Below are 25,753 nucleotides of genomic sequence, written 5' to 3'. Positions count from 1 at the left end.
GAGTTGGTAGAGAGAAAGAGTAAAGTATCATGTGGTGAGAAGTGGACCGTAGGACACACGTAAAAGTCATTTTCAAATCTTATATAATCTTGCATTAAGATGATGAAGATGATGAGGAAGAACTAGTGTTTCTTGAAGAAGAGGAAGATCTAGGTGAGTTGTAACCACTAGTTGAACCACTTCTTTGTGATGTGAATAATTTTATACATGCTCCTCGGGTGTAGCTCTGATCCAATAGGATACACTTCTCAGCATACATCAAGAGGCTTTCGCTCCATCAAGATGCAGCTTAGCTCTTGGCAAGGATCTCATTTGTCATAGGCCAAGAGGATTTTCCTTGTTAACTCTGTACCTACTGTTATCCCTTTGCACTCTCTTGTCATTACTTGGATGTCGGATTCTATTCTTAACAATATTAATTGTATTATTAGGTATTTTCATTGGACTAAAGTGATCACTCTCGTGGCCTTCATTTGATTTCATAGGAGGTTGTTTCTACTCCTAAGTCTGCTGGGGGCATTATGTATTCATGAGATTCATTTGACTAAATTGGCTTTACATGCTATGTGAATTTTTCAATACTTGAATGAGGATGATAATTTGTGGGTTAAAATGGTAAGAGCTACATATGCGAACATTGATCCTTGGCATATGTCCATAGTGTTTTAGTGTAGTTGGGCTAGAAAATTTTCCTCAAAGCTTTGGAACAATTATGTTTTGGTTCGAAGCATGTTGGTAATGGGTCCACTATAAGGATTTTTTCCGATAGCTGGATTTTTTATCTTCCTCTTGAAATGAAACAGCTTTCTTTAGTGTTAGTTTGAGATCTGAACCTTTTTTTTGTTAATGAGTTGTTTGCTAATGGTGATTGGAATCATTCCAAATTGTCCCAATTGTTTAAATCTTCCCTATCTAATAAGGTTAGTAGGATTGATATTCCACTGACACCCAGCAACAATCCTTGGATTTGGGTTCATGAGAAGCATGGATTAGTAACAGCGAGATCTGTTTTCAGGTTTTTTCAATCCCAAATTTTTGACCCCTCAAATATTTGGGATGGGTAGCAATACTTGGCTTCCTACGATTCCATGCATCAAGGTTTTCTATTGGAACTCACTACATTGCCACCTCCCGACTTTTGAAAGGCTGGCGAAACTGGAAATTTGTGAACATGAAATTTGTGCTTTGTACAATGATATCCCTGAGTCCATTAATCATCTATTCTTTCAGTGCACCTTTGTTGTTAATCTGTGGAACCTTATTGAGGCTCATGTTGACATGCAATTTGAGATGTTTTCTAGATGGTCTCAGGGTGCTTGGATTGAGGAGGGAGAAATGCCTCTTCTTGTGTTGCTGATATGTCAAATTCATTGATTGCTACTGCACTCTGGATTTTACGGAAAGCTTGTAATAATGTTGAGTTTCATGGAGTTAATCCTAAAGCTAGTACTCTATTGTACAAGGTTTTGGCACAATTTTCTGTTGTTGATCAACTATCTTTGTCTGAGGGGCCTGTGAATAGTCCTACTCCTACACTTGTTAGATGGGAAAGAACTAATCAGAAATGGGTCAAGATTAATTGTGATGAATCTTTGCACCATCACTTGGATGGAGGTGATGGTTTTGTGGCAGGAACAGATGATGCCTCTTGTCTTTTTATTGGTTATAGGTACTTCGAGTGTCAGGATGCTTTATATGCTGAAGCAGTGGCTACCATGCAAGAGGGCTTGCGATTGACCCATATAGAGACTGACTCCATGCTTATGGTGGATAACAAGTGATGCAATCCACCATGGAAGATACTGAAATTAATCTGTTACATCTTCTTTTTTTTTTTTCGAACTTCTCAAGTATAGAGTCATCCATGTATCCAGAGAAGGAAATATGGATGCTCACTGGCTTCCATTTTATGCCACAACTAACAGATTGTCTGGCCTTGGCTTGTGGAGAGAGGTTGGCATACTTGTGTAAATTTTTTGGTTCACTCAAATGTGAACGGAGATGCAACTTTTCGTTCTAATTAGTAAAGTTTAGTTTTTCTTTCAGGAAAAGAAAATAAGTTTTCGCTCTTCCTTCTAGTTGACACTATCCACCCACTCAGTCTTGTAGCCAATGATATTGTCAAAAGGCTTAGAAGAAATTGTAAAGGAAATTGCACCAAAGCCTTGCCTTCCATGCAAGGTACAATTTAACTTCTAAATTTGGCCAACAGAAAAACATGGAAGACAAGCAAAGCAATGATTTAAAAAGCGCTAGGCGCCAAAGTCCAAAAACGCCCGAGGCGCTAGGCGCTCGCCCAAGCGCTCGCCTGAGCAAAGTGAGGCGCTAAAATATAAAAATATATAATATAATTAATAAATATAATTATTTTAAATTTTAAATAAAAATATGCTATTAAATTAAGAAAATCTAAGATACAAAATCACAATGTCACGTTAACAAAAAGTTTCAAATAAATAAAAATTAACAGTATTAAAATCAAAATAATATATTATTAATCTATTAACAGTATTGAAAATTAATCATTTCAAATAAACTTAATAATATTAACAGTATACAGTATACGTATACTGTTAAAAGGAAGTGTAAAGGGGTATTAGCCTGCTGACTGAGAAAAGAGGAAGTGGCAGCGGCGACAACGATAGCGACGACAACGGCGAGCGGCGGGAGCGGGAGCGGCGAGCGGCAGGAGGCGCGAGCGACGACAGCAGCAGCAGGAGCGGGAGCGAGAGGGGCGAGCGGCGACAGCGTTTGCGAGCAACAGCAGCGGGAGCAGGAGCGGCGAGCAGCGAGATCAGGATCGGGATCAGGATCGGCAGCGGCGAGGTTTAGGGTTCAGTTGTCACTTATATCAGTTTTAGTTGGTTCGATTGAACCAACTAACCATCATAGACCGAACTAGGCCTAAAATCCTGGTTCGGTCACCTTCGTTAACCTAGGCGCTCGCCCGAAGCGCCTAGTGCCTGGGCTCGGGCGAGCACCCAAGCGGCGCCTGTTTGAAGCGCACCGCCTGGGAGATTAGCGAGGCGCTTGGGCCTCACCTCGCCTCGCCCGAGCGCCTAAGCGAGCGCCCGAGCGCCTTTTTAAATCACTGAAGCAAAGTATCAAAAGTTGCTGAAGACAGCAGTTTAAGAGGTTGCATAATCCAAACAACACTTATTTTTCATACTACTACTACCACAGCCATCTTTCTCTCGTATTTCTTCTCGCTCCTCTCCAACTTCACTACATCCTCTCAACAACTGACATACTTTTATGCAAGGATCATGTACCCATTTTGGCTATCTAATTAGACTGGTGCATACTGGTCAATACCGGTGTAACTTGTGTTGGTACATACTGATGTTTAAGAGAAGAGGAAGAGGCGGTGGAGGAAGAGGAGGAAAGAGGAATGAAGAAGAGGAGATAGTTAGAGGAAGAGGAGGAAGAGGAAGAGAAAAGGCATACCTGAGAAGTGATTAGGGCAAAGGCCATGTGCGGTGAAATTGTGCAGTGAGCTCATGGCAAGCAGAGGTCATTGTGTGCGGTAAGGTTGCAGCCCACGTGAGAGTGGAGGTTGGTTGCAATGAGAAGCGGCGGTCGCAGATGTGTGAGAAGCGAAGGCAGCTTGCGTGAGAAACGGAGGCTGCGTGCATGAGAACTGAGAAGTGATTAGGGTTAGGAAAATTTCCCTTTTAGATGGGCAAACCAAACTGAGGGTGGTCTGCGTACCAGTTGATGCCCGAACAAGTATGTACCGCCCGTTTCGGGCATCAACCAACTAAACATCATTCATTGCTTTTATGATACTTTGAGTTTTAACCATTAGACATGGTAGAAACTGAAGTTCTAAAACAAAGTAAGCTTCAGCTTCAATGGAATGGAATGTAAAAGGCATTTAAGAATATGCAAAGCATTATTACACGTGACAGAAAGTGAAGAATGGGGCCGTCAATTCTTCAGGGTCTAGATTTTAAGATCTTATAGCTTCCTAAGAAAGCTGCAGAGAATAAGAGCACTTACTGAAATATGTGGCATATCTCTTCTTAGTAGATGGATCACCCGTTTGATAAGAAACTTCCCTAGATTGATTCCTGATAAACCTGGCTGCCAATCATCAAAAGTATTCAACTTTGTGACATGGATTGGTAAAGGATAAATGGCATGGCAAATTTATATAACACCTCAAGGGAAATTATAACAAGATAAAGCTTAATGTGTAGCCTACAAACAAAAACTGATGGTATAATAGCCAAAAGATATGTCAATTGCAACAAACAATAAGGTTAAAAGAAAGTGAATGCATATAGAGTACAAATTGCTTCAATCAATTCAATGCATTAAATACCAAGGTTCTCAATTTGGGTCCATACTAGTGTACCGAGCCCTACTTAGGACAGTACATACTGAAGCATACCGACGATACACCCAAAAAGAGCTGAAAAACCTCCAAAAATACCGAGGTGTACCGACCAGTATGTCTCGGTAACAATCGAAATCTAGGGTATACCAACCGATACACCTCAGTAACGATCGAAATCCGGGGTGTACCGATTAGTACGCCTCGGTAACGGTCAGATTTCAACTATTACCGCCCAATATAGACCTTGTATCTCCCGATATGGGGTCAAAACACTGGTACCGCCCAATAGAGGGCGGTCCACGTATCGATATCCTCTAAGACCGATATGTACCACTCGTATCGAATTGTCATGGACAAAATTATAAACGGGGTGTTTGATGTAATGCTTATGTATGTCCGTATCTTTCGGTTTTGTTTATGCTTTGCACAGCATATAAAGGGCTGGTAGTAGGCTTAGCAGCCCCATTTTCTTTAGTTTTAGTGGTCGTCCTAGGCTTGCAAACAAAGGTTGTGTCATGTGAGCACTTGTGAGGATTTTAGTCTGTAGTGGATTATTTTGGACCCTTTGTTGTGCAATCATTCAGAGTTTGTAAAGTCTGTTTGTAATTTGCATTGGCTATGAAGTGTTTACTGAAATGATTGCTTGTGGATCCGAGTGAGATGCTTTCTCTAACCCGTTTACTCTTTTGTAGGGCCTAAGAGATCATAGGAGGTTTCAGGAAGGCTGACCTTTGCGAACGGACACACAAGGGTGTCGCACGACTTAGGCAAAACCAACTAAGTGCGTGACATATGGTATCAGAGCGGGACAAGCACTCATAGAAACACTTGGCATGCAATCATGGGGGACCTAGCGGGGCTGCGTTGAGGGTAGCCAGCACGCACGACCGTTTAGGGGAAAACGAGTATGGAGATGTAGGAAAAAAGAGTCGCTCAGAGGAGCGGGTATCTGAGATTGACATTTAGAGAAATGGCCAACCCTTCGCGCAAGAGGCACCACAAGGACAAGCAAGCTAGGAAGAATGTGTAGCGTACAAAGGTTGGGATGGCTGAGTTTGAGCTACGACTCAATGTTGGCAACCATACTTGATGGTGCTCAAGGCAAGCGAGGCGCTTGGTAAAGGATGAGACCATGCAAAGTGGAATGGGTTGTTCAGCGACCAAAAGAGTTGTACAAAGCTCACAGAGGTGAAGGAAATTACTTACTCGAAGAATTCAGTACTCATGCAAGGGCTTGTATGCGAACGATGGAGTATTTGTGACTATCCTAAGGCGACCGAAACTCGACATCATGGAGCATTGAAACTTTCTCTTCAGCATGAGAAGGATACGTCCGTAGGAGGTTGAAGTGTGCAGCGAGTTCAACATGTTGCTAGGCCTTGAGGGGTGCAGCAGGGGCTGTATTAGCAAGGAGTCTCAATCTAGCAAGTGCATTTACGGGGGCAGAACAATACACAGTTTGTTCAGCAAGGTGGAGTAGTCCAAGGGGATGGTGGTCTCTGAAACTTTCAGAGGAAAGGAAGCAAAGAGAAAAGTTACTCTAACGAGACAGATATGCAGAAGAGATAAGTCTCGACTCTCCAAAGGGAGAACCATGTGCAACGGACCGCACATGCTGAGTACCTCAAAACAACTTCACAAAGCTCAATGGATCGAGCGAGCGACAAGGAGTCGTCGCATGATTTCGCTTGAGATAATACATTGGGGTATGCATTGTGAGATCAAGTGAAGGAGCGATCAAAGGCAACACAAATGAAAGTACACTTAGAGCCGAAATGGAGATCGGACTCAACATAGGGCTGACCCGTGGAATGGTGGGTGTGAGGGCCACCATCAACTCAATGCAAATCGAGGAGCGGAGTAACTTAGGTGTAACTGGGTGAAGGACCCAAGCCGTATGAAGGGAGTTGGCATAGAAGATAGAACATAGAGCAGAGGCACGAAGCTTTCCTTGGACAGAGATCTAGGACATGAACTCTTGCAAAGGCAAGAGTGGGATAATGTCGTTCCATGGGTCCCTCATTTTGATGGTAGGGGCAGAGGCCTAAAATCCAGACAATGGTGCACCAATTTCAGTAAAGTCGATGGACTTCGAGAGCTACTAAGCGACGGACTATCCTAGAGCGGTGCTTCGTCTAGGTGTGACCCGAGAGCAGGTGGACAGAGGTCGATTGCCACAGGAGCGACCACAATCGAAGGTGGAAGAGGCCATGCGATGTGTTGGCAGAGGCCACACATGGAGGGATCACAATCTGAGTTCGTCCCACAAGGATCAGAATGCAATAGAGATGTTACCAAGAGGCGACATGGTACAACGGATCGTGGTGGAACAATTCGTGGCAATGTGATACACACGAATCTAGTCCCGCAAGGGACTATATCATACAGAGGTATGATCAGGAGCTACCGGGAACTCCACTTCAGAGAACAACACGACGGCAAGAAAGGCTACGGATTCAAGGAGTGAATGTCATGGTACCGTAGAGGCAAGTCTTCCGTGCGTGCATCGAATTTTGCATCGGATAAAAGCCTTGATCATCAGTATATGGGGGTTATATACCACCGAGAGAGTATACCGAATACAAGTACCAGTGAGTCCCATGGGAGGGACTTGATCATGCAGAGGTATGATCAGAGCGGCTGGAGAGTTGGACTGCTCTAGAGCTCATATTCGTTTAAGGGAGCTCGACAAGTCAAAGGATAAGGCTGAGTAAACGAACGTTGCTACCAAGGAAGCTAAGGAGAACAGAATCGATGCAAACCCTACAACATGATGGCAGAGGCCATGTATGGGAGTTGCAGTCTGTCTTTCCATCGACCAAGGAGAACTGCTTGAAGAACACAGAGGTGTTGAAGCAGGAGGTCGAAAGGGATGAGGAAGCGACGACGAGTCTAGATGGACTTAGCTATCCAAAACCAAGCATCGGTTAGAATGTAGGTGGACTCGGAGGAGTGCCACAATGCCGTAAGGTAGATCTATCGATCGCGAAGAAAGGGATGCAGATGTGAGACGACGGATAGTAGGGCCATGGGCATGGTAGCACCATGGTACCGTAGAGGTGGGACTTCCGTGAAGTCATTGATCCCTTGCTCTCATTAAGGGAGAGTGCTTGGTCGTGAAAGGGGCCGAGGAGGTGGAGAATGCGGAGGCAAACTCCAAGTATCGAGACAAGGCTGAAGGGCAGAGGCCAGGGAAATTCGTAAGATCGATGCTAACGAGCTTCTCATCAATATAGTCGAAAGTGGAGAACTTTGGGACGATACAAGAGTGCACGACCAAGGAACGAAGCAGGCAGTACGCGGTGTTGTACCTTTGCTACTCAGTGGAGTAAGCCGACTAGGTTGATGGAGAAGATGGTACAATCCCAGAGGCAACCAAAACTATTAGAGACTTACTCCAAGTTGGGGTGAAACTTCCTGTATTCCAGAAGTTCGATGGAATTGAGAAAGTGAATCATAGTAGCTAAACGCAAAGAGTGCAAACACTTCAAGTGCTTCAGAAGTGTAAGCAAAGAGCGGGCGAAGTCTAGTAACCAAATCGATGCATAGAGTACATCCCTCGAAGAGGCGGGCGAAATCAAAGTAACCTTTGCCTTCTCAACTCTTAAGAGAATGGGCGAAACCGAGTACCACAATTCTCTTATATATCCAGCAGAGAAGCTTTGCACATGTTCAAAGACCCTTCGAAGAAACCAAATGAAAGACAATAGTTGTTAAATCCTCACCAATGGTGATCAGTGCTACTGAGAGTAGATTATCCAGTTCATTTCCCAACAGAATGTCAATCGAAATCGGAAGTGATACGAACCTACCTGAAAGTAGCAACTAAGTGAAAGAAGAGTTGATGGGCAAATTTTATAAAGGAAGGACCCAAAAACTTCAAAAGTTTGTAAGGCAATAATTGTTAAAACTCCAACAGACATCCACTCAATTCAAGTGGCATGAGGCATTTGAGAGACTAGCGCATACTAAGGATGACCTTTTCCTTCATCTGAAGGATCCGTAGGAACCAACAGTGATCAACACAACTTAGCCAACCCCACACTAAAGTCAGAGTCATTAGCGAGTTGAAGCAGCATGGCGGATTAAAAGTTCGACTACTCAACAACAACAACAGAGAGCAGTTGGGAGCCAAGAGGCTCATTGTAGTTGAAGCAGAAGATTAAAGACTTAGTAAATGCAAGGAGTTGTAACGTCAGCAAGGGCTTCGACGAGGACAACGAAAGAATAAGTGGGGGAGAATGTCACAGACAAAATTATAAACAGGGTATTCGATGTAATACTTATGTATGTCTGTGTCTTTCGGTTTTGTTTATACTTTACACAACATATAAAGGGTTGGCAGTAGGCTTAGCAGCCCCATTTTCTTTGGTTTTGGTGGTCGTCCTAGGCTTGCAAACAAAGGTTGTGTCATATGGGCACTTGTGGGGATTTCGGTCTGTAGTGGATCATTTTGGACCATTTGTTATACGACCGTTCAGAGCTTGTAAAGTCTGTTTGTAATTTGCATCGGCTATGAAATGTTTACTAAAATGATTGCTTGTGGATCTCGAGTGAGACGCTTTCTCTAACCCATTTTCTCTTTTGTAGGGCCTAAGAGATCATAGGAGGTTTCGGAGAGACTGACTTTTGCAGATGGGTACGCAAGGGCGCCGTACGACTTAAGCAAAACCAGCTAAGTGCGTGACAGGGCGATACATATCGAAATTAAGAACCCTGTTAAATACAATGATTCATTTATTCATAGGCAATTTAGAAAAGAGTCAGAAAAACATCATAGCTTCTTTTAAGTTCTTTAACATGGAATGAAGATTTTATCCTAACTAGTACTTTGATATTTTATTTGAGAACAAAACTACTAACATCACAAGTTATGAAGAGTATAATTATATATTAAACTGTAAACCAATTACATGGCTCCTAACAGCAAATTAAAAAGAAAAATAGTGTCGAAAGATCTAACAAGAACCTAAACAAGAAGTTGCTACAAATAATTCATGTGATATATTTATCATGCGAGATCTGCTGAATTATATTTGTCATGTAGATTTCCTTGTCAAATTTACTTATAAATGAAATTGCATTTTTAAAATAAATGAAAGATTATTAAATAGCTTATATGAAGCAAGTACACAACCTCATATAATAATTAAGGAAATTACCCATACTTCTTTGGCCGAAGGTTTTCAATTTCAGATATCAGATCTATATCGGTCAATGGCCAGATCAGTACAGATCTAATCTGTTGCAATATTTACCAACACATGGTATGTCGAAGTGTACTGTAATACATTTTGCTTGGGATGGGGGAACGAATGAAAAGGAGGCAGTGGGCTCGTAAGTGGTGGTAGATAGGCTGTAGTGGTCGATCGACCGAAAACGGGGAGGGAGATGCTTGTGGGCCATAGTTCATCAAACCCTTCAAAGAAAAAAAAAAAGCTTCTTAAAGAAAAGGGACCAGACCACTCAAAAGAGGGCAGTCCACATCTTGGTCCATGCTCAGACCTGTCAATATAGACCAGTCTAGAAAAAAAAATCAAGTTCCTTGCTTTGACCAATCAAAAAACATAAGGCCATTAAGCAGATATGTTTGACAATCTAGACTATGAACAATATGAAACCAAGTTATCATTGAAACTAGGGTTTGCCTTTTTAGGTACCGGACCCGTTTCGGCAATCTTCTAGAATGGTACATAACGATGTACCACAGTATGCCAATGCGTACTAATGGTTCGGCAAGGAAAAAAAAAAGGGAGAAGTACAATCGACGTTGGAGGAATAGAGTAGGATGAAGGAAGGAAGGAAGGAAGAGGGAAGTGGAGGAAGAAGAAGGAAAAAGAAGAGGAGGAAAAGAGCAGTGATAGAGTACCTAGGAAGCAGCTGAGGAGTGACAAAGTACCTGGGCAGCAGCTGCAACAACAATGAAGCGACGGTGACAACGGCGGCATCTTACACGAGAAGAGGGCTTGCATTTGCATCTTACGTGATGGCAAATCAACAACAACAACAGTAGCGAAGCCATGATGACATCTTACGCAAGAACTAGGTTCGCATTCACAAGCCCTAATCTCTTTTTTTTCTTTTTTAACACTGATTTAGATAGGGGCCCCACCATTTCTTTGAATTTTTTTATTAATTTAAGTATTTAACTGAATCGCCTGAAATGAGGGTGGTCCATATATTGACCAACGCTCGGACCAGTACATACCACCCATACCGTACCATTTTGCGTGGTACAACAAACGTTGAATGCAACTATGGTGTCTTTTTGCTGGTCCAAATATAATAAACAAAATTGAAATTAAAATAATGATTTCGGAGAATATTAGAAAACACAAGAAAAAAGGAGATGATATCTATTCGTTTATGCAGATCTGAAACACAGCATATAAAATTATGACAACTTTGGAATAAACAAATCATTCTAGATCCGAAAAGCATGCTTGCAGTGGTGATCTTTCAGAGTATGTCACCAAGACAGCTCTATGCTGGTAATGCAGTTTGATGCAGTAATATTCATCTTGTCAAACTTACATATTTAAGCAGTCCATTATGTAACTCTAATCCATATTAAGTTACCTTTACACTACTCACTTTACATTTAGCATCAGTAAATTTCCCCCAGAGCTTGTCTCAAACAGAATGTCTCAAACAGAAATTTATGCTTGATTAAACTATTGCACGATTTTGATATAATGATCAGATTTCCTGCAAAGCAATCTAAAATTCTGTAGAATAATTACCATGGTTCTTTGGTGAACAAACTTATAGGAACCTAAAGGATTTAAATGCATGAATCATGGATATTAACATGGGTGTTGACAAAAAAACACACAGAAACAATCAACTTATGTTTTTTGGCTAAAACATATGTTTTTGGGCAAATAATATCGTGCTCCAATATGGGAACAAGGCCCACTAACTGGGTATATGTGTTACTATTTCTCAGTCAGTTTTTGGGTTGAACAATTGTATTGATTAATAACCAGAACAGTCCTGCTCCAAGTTGCCAATTAAAACTTATCAAAATGATCTTTTGGTTCAAGGATTTAGATCTTTTAAAGGATCAGTTATTTCTCAAACTTTGCTTAAAAAATTGCTTTCTGGTATTCTGTTCCAAAAGTAAACCAGCTGTGCACACTCTGTACAAGCTGAAACATAAAACCTTGGATATGCCAAAGAGGCTGTATGTTTCACTGTCCAAGCTAGTGAAAATTCGATGCATCACAAAAAGTGAAAAGCACCAAAAACATTAAGTAATTAGAACATCACAGATGATATTACTTCACAATTCTATGAACATATGAGCAACTGCAGGGTTTATAGTATAACCAATAAACAAATATAGCGACTAAGGGTATGTCACAATGCTAAATCCACCTATCTGATTTGCCATTGCAGTCACTGATAGAGGAGGCAATTGTAGACTTTGAAACATCTTCCTTCTGGAAGATACATCAAAGCTATCACCACATTCTCTTTGAAATGGTTCATAGATATATAAACAAATGAGCATCATCTTAATATCACATCAATTGAGTGCTATGAGCAATAACATTTCTTTTCAAAAATAAAATTAGGCACGTGAGCAAATTTAGCATTCAAATCCATGCAGGATCAAGTTCATTGCAAAAGAGAATTCTGAGACAAGAAAACAAACTTCCATAGTATCAGAATAAGATCCCAGCTTGCCTGAGTTGCTGATATTGAATATAACAATGCACACGTGGCTTCAAATTCAGGAGTTGGAGGACTATCCCACAATACCTCCTATTTACCACCAAAACCATGAAGTTATAAAATTAAAGGAAGAATGTTTCAAAGATATACATAACAATATACAATGAAATAAATTAGTGTGTCAAACTTGATCACCTGTATAGATGTAGCAACATCCTTCAAAAGTGCAACCTCAATAAAAATAAGTGGTTCACCTAATAAAAAGGGAGAAAAAGACCGGTCAGATTCACATAAAAGTGCTAATTTGCAACAGTTATTTCTTCACATATCATTAAACTCCCTAGTGACTACTTAAGCATATGTTGTATTACCGGTCTACAAATAATTGGGAAACTATATAGTATAAAACATACTGATGTTTTATAAATTTATAAAAGAAATAGGAGCCCATAAATAACAGTATAGATATTCCATTTTAAGCCAGTTATGGGCAGTCCCTTTTCTTGACCCATGGTAATAAAGATCCAAATGAACTTAAGCTTTACAGATAGGCTGTCTGTTGCAAGATGACCTTTGGAAAGAATAATCATAGATCAAGTGCACCAAATATGAGCAACCGAAGCCAACTTCCAGATCTAAATGAGTCCATTGAATGTAAATGAATTTTGTGTAGTTCCAGTGCTATTCACCTTGGACTACTGATCCGTAGACCTTATGTCAGGCCCCGGATTCAATATACAAAAGACATAGGATATCCAGTACGTGACCATCTTCACATTAATATTCAGAGTGACCAAAACTGATTCAAGTTATTAATAAAGGTCATAAGTCTTCTTTATTACAATATTATTTCAATAACCAATGGTATTTAAATTAAAAACACAATAATTGATTCTCGAGATGAACTACTTAGTGATAGAGGGAGATCTTTTCTCCCTCAATAGACTATAACAACAACAACAAAGCCACAAGTCCCAACTATTTGGGGTCAGCTACATGGATCTTTTGTCATCATTGAGATCTGTAAAAAGCCATATGCTTAGTTAAGTTCAAAGTATTTAAATCTTTATTTATAGTTTCTATTTAAATCTTTTTAGGTCTTTCTCTATCTCTCTTGGTACCACTAATATTAATCATTTCACCTCTTCTAAGTTCTAACTACTACATCCGAATGTATCATAAGCACATGCCTACACCATCTTAAATGATTTTCTCTATTGAGACAATACTTAATTGTTCACAAATAAAAGTATTTCTTTTCCTATCTTTCTTAATAATTTTACACATTCATTTCAACATTCTCATCTTAGCTCAAAAGACTGTTCTAAATAATAATTAATCAAAAAAATAATTCAGCAAACATGCTGAGTAGGGATCCTCGAAAAATCTATAAATTCATAAATACATTTTCTTTTATCAAATACATCAATAGATTAAATTGAAGTCTCATCTACAAAATCATGTCAAATATCTAATATATATACATATACCATGTAGAAAAATCATGTGCAATAGCATTAACATGCATGCACAATCATTATGCACATGTAGCATCATCAAACAATCTAGGTGTAAAGTTGGACACCCACAAGATGTTCACCTAACGGCGGATGGAGAGGCTTACATCCTCGAGATAAGTTTTATTCTTCCACTGACAAATGGAGAGGTTTACATTTTCAAGTTCAGTTTTTACTCTCCCAACGACGAATAGAGAGAATCCAAATGGCACTCCCAATGATGGATAGCATAATGCCTCTCACCTGCCAAAGTGAGAACACATTCCTTCCAACATCAAATGGAGGAATCGTCGCCTTATCTAACGACCCGCTGATCCCAAAGGGAATCATCCTATCAATATTGCTTGCCCAACCTTGGCAAGAAAACACATCCGAACGTATCATTATCTCATATCACATTGATCAATTTTTCATTCATTAAATCAAACAAGTATTCGTTCAACTATTATGTAATATAGCATTACCTTACATTATCAGAATTCATGATATGTTTTCAAAGTGTCACTATCATATAAGAAATAATTTATCAAATCATAAATATCAAGCATTATAATAAGCATACTCATGATATAGTAGGAAAATAAATAATAAGCGAACTATTTAAAAATCAATAGCCAAGTTCAATCCCTGAAAATCAATCTGAGATTTGAGCCAAACTCAAATTTATCTCAACATGACTCAAACCAAGGCTATTGGACTTGGTACAACTAATCTAGCACTTGGAAACCTAACATAAGTTTGACTCGCACAAGGTCAAGTTCACAGGCGACCTGGTTTTGACCTGAGCTAGACCTACGTCCACACTAGGTCCAACATAGCCCCTTTTTATTCTTAAGTTTAAGAATTTTAATTCCCATAACAAATGCAAATTTAAATTTTAATGTTCAACTATATAATTAATACCAAATAATTTATAAATAAAGTAAAACATGAATAACATCAAAGTCATTCATAAATTATTTATTCATGATGTAAAATTTCATAATTAAAATAAATAAATATTAAATTAATGATATTAAAATTTAAAGCACATAGACACATGTATAATCATAAAATTCACAAATAAGTATATAGTTAAATTAACCTAAAATACAAATTAATAAATATCCATTAACAACAATTGATAAATTAAATATGATAACCAATTTCTAAAGTATAACATCATGGGCATAATTAAATTAATTAAAATTCAAAATTGACAAATCATGATTTAATTATAGAAGAATTAAATCATGATTTACAACAACAATAAATATCTTTTAATAAATTAATTTACAAAATATAAATCAATAATATACTATCAACATCAATTAATAAATTCAACATGATGCCCGAATTCTAAAACATAAGATCATATAAATAATTTGGTTTTCTTTATAACTAAATTAATGATTTATAAAACTATAATTTTTAATATACACAAATTTTCATGATTTAATGTCAAATATAGCAAAGAAAAGAAATATTATTTTATATATAAATAAACTAAATAAATGTATCCAAATAATAAAATTAGTGTAGCAGCCTACCTCAAGACGATGTCACCCTTTCCCCTTGAAATCCAATATTCCTAAGTCACATGAAAATGAAGAGGGGGGGCTTTGGCTTATAAAGAGATAGATTTACTTCTCGGTTTCCTTAAAAATACATTTAGAGCTAACCAACATATGGAATAGGAGTTACAATTAATTGGTGGGTTTCAAGTACACTATGAGATGTTACAATTACATGCAAAATTTGATTCATACATATGAAGTTACACCTTAAGAGAAGTTAATCAGTGGTACTTTCTGGACATAAAGTTCTTGCTATAAATAAGTCTCTAATCAAGTCTATTTTGATATTTTCAAATGCAATCAAAAAGGAAAAGACAAGATGTTAACTCAACTTCCTATGATGCCAAAGCTAGCTAACCTGGAATTGCTGGATGTAAATATCCAAAGCAGCGACGACCTTCACTTAGTCTTCTCTTTAGATCTAGCAAGCTTCTGATTGGATGGACAGCCTAAATAGAATAAAAAATTTATTTTGCAACTCTTAATATTTCTGTAAATATTCATAGTTTAATGACAATGATTGCTGACATATTTAAATTTGGAAGATGTCCCACCTCATATGCCACAATTTTCTCCAGCAAGGATGCAGAATCATCCCATGTGATATGGTGAAGCTCCAAGGATGCTGGACTAAGCCAGGTGATAAGCTTTTCCTTCAAATATGTCTCTAAAGCACGCAAAGATGGCACATTTTCCTTCCTATATTCTCAAAAGTAAAAGAAAAACTTTATGGGAAATAGCACAAAATGAACTGTCCATTCAGAAAACCTCATGATCTCATCTTAAAACTTGTTACCAACTTGTAAAAGTGAAACAACTTCGACTCTTGAAATTACTTTATCAGATTCCACGTCTTCATTAGTCGTCTTAATTAGTTAGACATTTAAGAGAACTCAACCGTTTACTGCCAGCACTAAATGCATTTTTTCACCTTCAAAACCTTCCACAGTATATCAGGTTCATAGGGCATGATTATGCTTATATGCTTTGTTAAAAAAAAATTTTAAATACATGCAGCACATGTCAAATAAGCTGTCCATGGCCTGATCTCATCCAAAATTGAAAAATAAATAGTACTTGGACAACCATCTTTAAAGCAAGTACTTACCAATCCAAAGGTTGTTCCAACTTGCTAATAATCATGACAAACTATGCAAACTTTGTCTTTGATTATCTTATAGCTTTTTGTGAATACCAGGTTTTACATACTATCAACAAGCTTGATTGAATATGCAACTCAGATCCTTAGTGTCACATCCCCTCCCCAACCCCATCAAAAAAACAAGATAAAAGAAATCCTCATATATGCCTCGTTTACCTAGCATAGGAGAAATAGAGAGTAGTGGTTACCATGGCTGCAAGGCTGCAAGCTTATTCTACATACATTAGTTAAATATGCTATCAAACACCTACCAATGGCAGAGATCATGACAGAAATTATGGCAAAGATTACGAGATTTATTTTACCATAGTTAGTGTATTATATCAATGGCAGAAATTATGGCAGAGATTACGAGATTTATTCTACCATAATTAGCATATTAACTGTGTATATATTCTTACCTAAAATAGATTGTACAGCAAATCTTATTTAATGGAAAGGATCCTCAAGAGGAGGTCATTCAACCAGTTACTCGAAACTTGTCATGGTATTTGAGCCAAGTTCTCAAATCTATAACTGAATATTCGAATTACTGTCAGCTTTGCTTCCATCTTTCGAAGTTTTCTGGTCTGCTTTTATTTTTCTTACTCTGGGTTGATTAATTTCTTATCAACAACTTCGCTTTGAGATTTTTTTTGGTCGATTAACTTGTGGTTGACAGCCTTGCATTGAGATCTCTGCATTTGAATTTTTTTTAAGAATGTTTACTCTGAATCTTTTTGGAAGAATACCTACAGAGAGACCTTGGCTATCAAATTTACAGGAAAGAATTATGCAGCATGGGAATTTCAATTCAAAATGTTTTTGAAAGGAAAGGAGCTTTGGAGTCACATTGATGGTCTTCTACTTCTCTTGAAGATGATAAGGAACATAGCCAATGGGAGGCAAAGGGTGCTCGAATTATCTCTTGGGTTTTAGGATATATTGAAGCCCATATGGTGAATAATTTATGCTCCTTTGATACAGCTAAAGAGATGTGGAATTATCTGAAGCGCATATACCATCAAGATAATAGTGCGAGACGATTTCAACTAGAACTCGAGATTAGTAACTTAAGTCAAAGTAATCTCTCTATTGAGCAATACTATTCTGGATTTATTAATCTATGGAGCGAATATTGGTCCTACATCTACTAGCACCAATCAGCCTGTTATTACTCCAAAAATGGTCCAACAGATGATTTCCACAGCATTCTCTGCCATTGGACATCAGGGCCAAGGTAAGATTGTTTCTTCTACTTGGTTTGTTGATTCTGGAGCATCCAATCATATGACTGGCTTGCCTAATTCGTTACATAATCTATGGCAGTATACTGGTACACAAAATATTCAGATTACTAATGGTGGTAATCTTCCAATTACAACCATTAGTGATATTGGACCTTTTTTCATCATGTATTTGTCTCTCCTGGGTTGTCTATGAGTTTAATTTCTATTGGTCAAATGGTGGATAATAAATGTGATGTACACAGTGATTTAAAAAGTGCTAGGCGCCAAGGTCCAAAAACGCCCGAGGCGCTAGGCGCTCGCCCGAGCGAAGCGAGATGCTAAAATATAAAAATATATAATATAATTAATAAATATAATTATTTAAATAAAAATATGATATTAAATTAAAAAAATTACAAAATCACAATATCACATTAACAAAAAATCTAAAAATTCAAAACAATAACAATAATTTCAAATAAATAAAAATTAGCAGTATTAAAATCAAAATAATATATTATGTTATTATCAATCTAATAAATAAAAAAATATTGTTATTAGTATATAGTTAACGGTATATTGTTAATATACTGTTAATAGTATACTATCGAGTCGACGTGAGAAGAGGAAGCAACGAGAAACGACAACGGGAGTGGGAGTGGGAGAGGCGCGCGACGACAGTGGTAGTGGCAGCAATGAGAAGTGGCAGCGGCAGCGACAGCGGTAGCAGCGAGCAGTAGGAGCAGGAGCGAGAGCGACGAGCAGTGATAGTGGTAGCAACAACGACAGCGGTAGCAGCGGGAGCGACAACAGCGGTAGCAACGGCAACGGGAGCAATAGCGACGAGCAAGGTTAGGGTTGGAAAGTTGCGAGAGGAAGACTGATATCTGTGTTTTAGTTGGTTCGATTGAACCAACTAAAGCACCGGAGACCGAACCAGACCTAAAACGCTGGTTCGATCGCCTGTTTTAACCTAGGCGCTCGCCCAAAGCGCTCAGCGCCTGGGCTCAGGCGAGCGCCCAAGCGGCACCTCTTTGAAGCACGCCGCCTAAAAATGAAGCGAGGCGCTCGGGCCCGAGCGCCTATTGAAATCACTGGTTGTACATTTCTCTCGTGATGGTTATCTTGTGCACGACCAAGTGTCGAGGAAGGTGATCGCAAGGGGGCCTAAAGTGGGAAGATTATTTCCGTTGCAATTTACTATTCCTAGAACTTTGTCTTCAGCTTCTATTACTGTTAAAAATAAGGCTGGAGTTTGGCATAGACGATTCGACCATCCAAATAATGTGATTTTGTCTAATTTAATGAAGCGTGGTTTTCTTGGTAACAAAGATCAGTGTTCTACTCATAGATTGCCTCTTGATTGCTCTACTTATAAACTAGAGAAATGTAAAACTTTACCTTTCCCAACTTATGGTGGTCGTGCTAATACATATTTTAAGATTATACATAGGGATGTTTGGGGTATTACTCCTGTCATTTCACATGTGCAGTATAAATATTTTGTGACATTCATTGATGATTAGAGTCGTTTCACATGAATATATTTTCTACACACCAAAGCTATTCATTGTTTTTCAAACTTCTATGGCTTATATTGAGACATAATTTTTCTCCTGCATTAAGGTTTTAATAGTTTGATAATGGGGGCGAATATATGCCATATGACTTTCAAGTCTTTTTGTAACAGAAAGATATTATATCTCAACGATCATGTTTTTATACCCCTCAATAAAATGGGGTAGCTGAACGTAAAAACCATCAACTGTTGGATATGGTTCGAACGTTACTCTTGGAGTCTTCAATTCCACCTAAATTTTGGGTGGAAGCCTTACCCACTGCAATTTATCTGAATAATCGTTTGTCTTCTTAACAATTGAATTTTGATGATCCTTACTATCGTCTTTTTTGTATGCATCATGATTATCACACGTTACACACATTTGGATGTGTTTGCTTTATTCACTTGCCTCATGAGCGCCACAAGCTTACAGCTCAGTCAATATGGTGTGCTTTTATAGGTTATAGCACATCTCAAAAGGGGGTTTTATGTTATGATGCTATTGCTAATCGTCTACGTATTTCTAGAAATGTGATTTTCTTTAAACATGAGTGCTATTTTCAACAACATGTTTCCCCTTCCAATGGGGTCCTCCTTCCTAGCTTTGATGATATCTCTCTACCAATTGAGTGTTTTAAACCCGATATTGTCTCTCAGCGACGACAGCCTCCATCATCACAAATCCTTCCCAACCCTAATCTAGTGCCTGCTCCAATGGCTCTTCGGAGAACCCCCTGTATCAGCCATCGTCTACCACTTTAGCTAATGCTACAGTTCCACCTCTTATTCTTAGGCAAGTAAACATGCATGTTTGGTGAAAGCCATGCAAGAAGAACTTTAGACTCTTCAAGAGAATCATACTTGGGATATTGTTCCCTGTCCTACTGTTGTTAAGCCCATTAGTTGTAAATGGGTATATTCCATTAAGTTGTGGTCTGATGGCTCACTTGACAGATATAAAGCGAGGTTAGTGACACTCAATAATCGGTAGGAGTATAGGGTAAATTATGAGGAGACATTTGGACCTATAGCAAAGATGAGGATGGTGCGACTTGTTCTAGCTATTGTTGCTTCTAAGAGCTGGTCATTGCGATAGATGGATGTTAAGAATGTCTTTTTACACGAAGATCCTAAGGAAGAAATTTATATGACTCCACCATTAGGATTATTTTCTACACCCTCTTCTGATGTTTGTAAGCTAAAACGATCACTCTATGGTTTGAAACAGGCTCTACGTGCTTGATTTGATAAGTTCCGCTCTACGCTTATTAGCTTCTCCTTTGTCCAGAGTCAGTACGATTTCTCTTTATTTCTTTACAAGACTGCTAAGGAAATCGTCTTACTTCTGGTATATATTGATGATATTGTTATTACAGGAACTGACTCTGAATTGATTTCTCAGCTTCAGGAGCATCTTCAGGGTTCTTTTCATATGAAGGACTTAGGTCCTTTATAGTATGTTTTAGGCCTTGAGGTGCATTCTAGCTCGGTTGGTATTTTCTTACACCAGCATAAATACAGCCATAAGTTAATTGTTTTGGCTGGCCTTCAAGATGGTCATTCTGTTGATATCCCCTTAGAAGTGAATATTAAATATCATCGTGATGAGGGTGATTTTCTCTCTGATCCCTCTTTATATAGACAACTGGTGGGGAGCCTGAACTATCTGACTATTACTCAACTTGATATTTCCTTCGTTGTTCAACAAGTTAGTCAATTTATGCAGGCACCTAGGCACCTCCACCCGGTCGCTGTTTGTCGCATTGTTCGATATTTGCAAGGCACTTCTACCCAAGGTCTTTTCTTCCCTGTGGACTCTCTTATTCATTTGGTTGCATATAGTGATGCTGATTGGGGTGGTTGTTATGATACTCGACGTTCAATTACTGGTTGGTGTATGTTTCTTGGTACCTTTCTCGTTTCTTAGAAAAGCAAGAAGCAAGATTGGGTATCTAAGTCCTCCACTAAGTCTGAGTATCGCGCTATGTTCTCTGCATGTTCTGAAATTGTTTGGCTTTGGGAACTGTTGGGTGAACTTGGGTTTCCTCAAATTGAGCCTACTCCACTCTATACTGTCACGGACTTAGCTGGTTTTGCCTAAGTCGTGCGGCACCCTTGCGTGTCCGTCCGCAAAGGTCAGTCTCCCCAAAGCCTCCCATGTCCCTTAGTACCCACAAAAGAGAGAACGGGTTAGAGAAAACGTCTCATTCGGGATCCACAAGCAAACATCTCTGAAAACACTTCATAGATAATGCAAATTACAAACAGACTTTACAAGCTCTGAACAGTTGCACAGCAAAGGGTTAAAATGATCCATTACAGACCGAAAATCTCTCACATGTGTCCACATGACACAACCTTTATTTACAAGCATAAAGCGGCCACCAACCTAACTAAAATGGGACTATTAAGCCTTCGGCCGTCCTTCTACATGCTGTACAAAGCATGAACATACCAAAAAACACGGGCATACATAAGCATTACATCAAACATCCGGTTTAGAAGTTTGTCCGCGACAACACGGACAATACTAGTGCTATTCAAATTATTAATAACCCAGTATTTCATGAGCACACCAAGCACATTGAAGTCGATTGTCACTCTATTCGTGAAGCATATGATGCTCACGTCATCTCTCTTCTGCATATCACCACCGATCTCCAGACCGATGATATGTTTACTAAGGCTCTCTCCCGACACTGACATCACTTTCTTATTGACAAATTGATGCTTTTTGATCATCCAGCATCAATTTGAGGAGGGATATCAATGGCAGAGATTATGGCAGAAATTATGACAAAGATTACGAGATTTATTTTACCATAATTAGTGTATTATATCAATGACAGAGACTGAGATTTATTCTATCATAATTAGTGTATTAGCTGTGTATATATTCTTACCTAAAATAGATTGTACAGAAACTCTTATTTAATGGAAAGGATCCTCAAGAGGTCATTCAGCTATTTACTCAAAACTTGTCAACACTGTGATAGCATAAACAAATTTATTTAAAAGTAAAAACTATTATGTTGAAACTTAGGTTCTACAAAGACAACAATCATGCTCATGATCAAACAACTATTGTGGAATTTTCACATTATTCATAAAACAGCCAATCACTGCATATATCAAATCAAACGAAGGTGGTGAATTTCAAGTTCTGATCAGAATAATTTTCTATATATTTCATGGAAGACCAAATAAGAAACTGAAAAAGATCTAGATTGAATTCAAGGAACAATTTAACAACTGCAATCAGAACATCAGATGAGAAACTTGGTACAATGATATGCAAAATAGTAAAGTTAGAAAGAAAAGAAAAGTGGAGTAGCTCTGAAATCAAGGTTTGCAATACTACCGTCTTTGTAATACAATGGATCTATAATACGCCACAAAATTTCTACCATGGACCAGTGTCATACTGGTCTGAGTCCTGACCGATACGGAATCAGGAAATAAAATTACAAACCTTGGCTGAAAGAAATAAAATGATCAACATGAAAAAGAAGGCTCCATCAATATACATGCAGTCAAACTATTCTAGCCCTTCTATTGATTGTGAATGGCAGTTGTGGTGCTTGTGCATGAACACTCTTTTATGCACATGACTCTAATAGGCACACTTTAAGGAGCCACCAAAATTCAACAGACCTATTCAAAATCATCATTATCTGTAATTATATATTAAAAGTGGACAGGCATCTTGATTTAGATATACCACAGCAAATCCCCCTTTATAAAACCATAGAGCTAGCAACTGATGAAGGCAAGATCTCCTTGATGTGGATAATGTCAGTAAGTCCTCTCAACACTCATGCATATGAGTAATGCGTACAAATGAACCCCTCTTAATAATATAAGATTGCAGCCCTGCTATTATGCCTAAAAGAAAAAAAATTACACAACCAACCCCAATTGCCTTGCACAAGTAGAAAAGGCATCTAAAGTATATGTGCAAGTACCATCATTTGTCTGCTAGTCTAAATTGAAAATTCCAGACTATTAGAAGGTATATGTGCTAATCAACAATAACGATAAATGAATGAAATAATGAAGATGTCTGGTTTTTCCAAATTAAAACTATTTTATGGCATGTATAGAAAATCTGCTTGTAACCTAGAAAAGCAGGAGCCTTCAAACTGACGTGAAAAACTATATATAATGGATTAAGGACAACTAAAATCAGAATCCAGTTTAGTTATGTCATGGTCTCAGTTCTTAGAGCCTCCAGAAATATGGGCCTTTTGTTGGATTCACGGTGTTCTTTTTATGTATTTCATACCACTATTTTGGCTTGTATTGCAATGTTTCATGTGACCTTTGATAGCAGATGGTGATTAACTAGGCTACTAGCATTATTCCATTATAATAAATATCTTCAATGCTTAAAAATAGCCTTTCAATACAGTAATAGTATGTTATTGATTATTTTGACTTCTTAAAAAACTCTGTTATGGATTTGCACCTCATAATAGGTTGCTTATGAAAAAGGTACATGGTATTACACGAAAGGATGTTGATTGTGATATTTGTCCAGTGTCATATCTCAAGGGCTTTTATGCAACATGCTTCAAGCAGTATGATAGATGGCAACAGAGAGGCCTATATTTTGTTACAAGTTACAAGTACCACCTTGATATGGCATTATTTGAAGTCTATAGATTTTCAAAATTATCTAATCAATGTAGGATGTGGAGTTAAAACAGTATATGATGATGGCCAAATGTAAATTGGTAATAAGATTAAAAAAAGACTGAACCCAGTGTCTGAGGCTTCTTCCATTGCAATGTGTCTAGAGATTATAAAAATACAGAGTGTTACCTTATTTCCATGAATCGAATTCTAGTTACACAGGTTCAACAGAGTAACCTTACTGCTAAAGCTGACAATAGGGGTACCAGAAAAACTAATTCTTTCTTGCTTTTACAATTTGATAGTTAGTCAGCTTATGTACGATTACAATTGTGTTTCCCCTTTCAAGATATTTTGCTCTTATAGATTATATAGGCAATAACAATCAAAGCTAGAATTACAAAAACAACAAAATTTTGAATCACATAAGACATGTATCCCAACAACATTAATGAGCAATTATTCATCACATGATAAAAGATGCCGCCATAAGATCACAACAAGGTTATATGGAGTGAGATTTAATCTTCATGAGTTGATCAATTGGCACAAAGAAATGTGAGGCCAATATGCATGACTACATATCAAATTTGATTAAACTAGCCATGATCGAGTTGCCTGCATATATATTCAAAACCAAAAGCAGATATGATTCTTACACTAACTGAGAGAGAAGATCAGCACGAAGGACAGTCAACAGCTTCAGTCCACCAGGATGTGCGTTCAGTCGTTCAAAGAAACCAGCATACATAGGCTTGAGAGCATCCCGAAGATTCCGCTCCATCCTATAAAACACAGCAAGAATACCCCCATCTTCAAGCACACGATTCTCTTGATTCACATCGGCGGCTGATTAAACAGAGAGACAATATTTCACAAAGATCCTCCATAAGGGAATCAAAAATTTTAAAGAACCAAAAAAATGTGGAGGAAACAGAGCACACCATTGGAATCAATGCTGTGAGGAAGCTCGACACTAAGATACTGCCGCATGAGCTCACAAACTCGAGCTCTGTTGACATCATAATCCCTGGCAAGGCCCAGAAGCAGTTCCCTGCGCCCTTCCTGAGATAGGCCCAAATAAGCCTACAAGAACCAGCCACGATATTCAGATGACGCTTCAAGGCTTAAATTGACATCAAGAAGAGATCATAGTCTGACCTGCGAGAATTCTTCAAGATTGGCGTCCATCGGCTCGGTTTTGTCGGTGGGGATCGAGAAGGACGCCCGCATCAATTCTTTGACATCCTTCAAAGAAACCCTAAAAAGGAAAAGAAAGACTGGTAATGAACCCGAGATACCGAGCGAGAACGCTAAAAGAACAAAGAACCGAGTCAGGAGGGCGGGATGAAGAGGACCTCCGTGCGCCGGTGCTGCTGCCATCGTCATCAGCGTCGCCAGAGCAGGTGGCGCCCTGGAAACCACAGATCGGGATAGGCTTCAGGAACGCGAATGAAAGAAGGGTTCAAGAAGGAAGATAAAAAAAAAGAGTTCATAAAAGGAGAACTCGCGTCAATCGCACAACCACCTGAGGTGGAAGAGGGGGGCGATCGGGGCGGAGGAGCTGCTGCCGATGGACGGGGTGGGTGGGGGACGCCATTCGAGCTCTCATCAGGATCGCCAAACTCTTATTCTTCATCCGCCGATGAATGCGAATAACCAACCGACATTGTGCGTCTGCGAGCAGCTTCAAAATTTAGACACACAACATCAAATCGAATAGCTAAAACAAAATGAAGTAATTGAACTCATCATGGATCTCTAAATGACGCCTTACGTTTAATATACTGACGTGGGAGACGAAACAAGTCCCACGAGCCACGCCAATGAAAACACGACACGTGGTCAATCCGGGATTATCCCTTGCGTCATATTTCTGATGCAACGAAGGTAAAAGACCAACTCTCTTTCTTTTACTGTTCGATCTTGGGTTGTGCTTTGATTTATTACCAGAGGAGTATTCGATCGGGCATAAACCTCAACAAAAAATATATTTCAAATAAGATTTCTTATAAAACTTGTTCTCATAATAGAAGTAGAAAAAAAATATAAGAACCACCCACCTCAGAAATGAAGTTAGAGAACGAAGAGT

At 38.7% G+C, this 25,753-nt stretch overlaps 1 protein-coding gene across 5 annotated transcripts in view; it reads right to left on the bottom strand.

The window, feature by feature from the left end:
* Positions 1-25,400, bottom strand: part of LOC135585118 (uncharacterized) — a 35,364-nt gene extending 9,964 nt beyond the window's left edge. For 3 of the 5 annotated variants that reach the window (XR_010513532.1, XR_010513533.1, XM_065183631.1), the window contains exons 1-10: positions 25,190-25,400; positions 25,020-25,099; positions 24,823-24,922; positions 24,606-24,747; positions 24,321-24,510; positions 15,650-15,794; positions 15,454-15,544; positions 12,218-12,276; positions 12,035-12,112; positions 4,003-4,086 (exon numbers count right to left, since the gene is read on the bottom strand). Coding sequence is in view for 3 of the 5 variants with exons in the window: in XM_065183631.1 (XP_065039703.1) it covers positions 4,003-4,086; positions 12,035-12,112; positions 12,218-12,276; positions 15,454-15,544; positions 15,650-15,794; positions 24,321-24,510; positions 24,606-24,747; positions 24,823-24,922; positions 25,020-25,099; positions 25,190-25,300 (1,080 nt within the window). In the remaining 2 variants the exon portion in view is untranslated. Of the gene's footprint in view, positions 1-4,002; positions 4,087-12,034; positions 12,113-12,217; positions 12,277-15,453; positions 15,545-15,649; positions 15,795-24,320; positions 24,511-24,605; positions 24,748-24,822; positions 24,923-25,019; positions 25,100-25,186 lie in introns of all 5 variants that reach the window. The other 2 variants (XM_065183629.1, XM_065183630.1) reach the window with 2 other exon arrangements.
* Positions 25,401-25,753: the final 353 nt, after the last annotated feature.

The sequence above is a fragment of the Musa acuminata genome, chromosome BXJ1-5 (assembly GCF_036884655.1).
Source record: "Musa acuminata AAA Group cultivar baxijiao chromosome BXJ1-5, Cavendish_Baxijiao_AAA, whole genome shotgun sequence".
In the NCBI taxonomy this organism is placed as follows: Eukaryota; Viridiplantae; Streptophyta; class Magnoliopsida; order Zingiberales; family Musaceae; genus Musa; species Musa acuminata.
The sequence above is the reverse complement of the archived record's forward strand: the minus strand, read 5'-3'. Positions and strand labels throughout refer to the sequence as shown.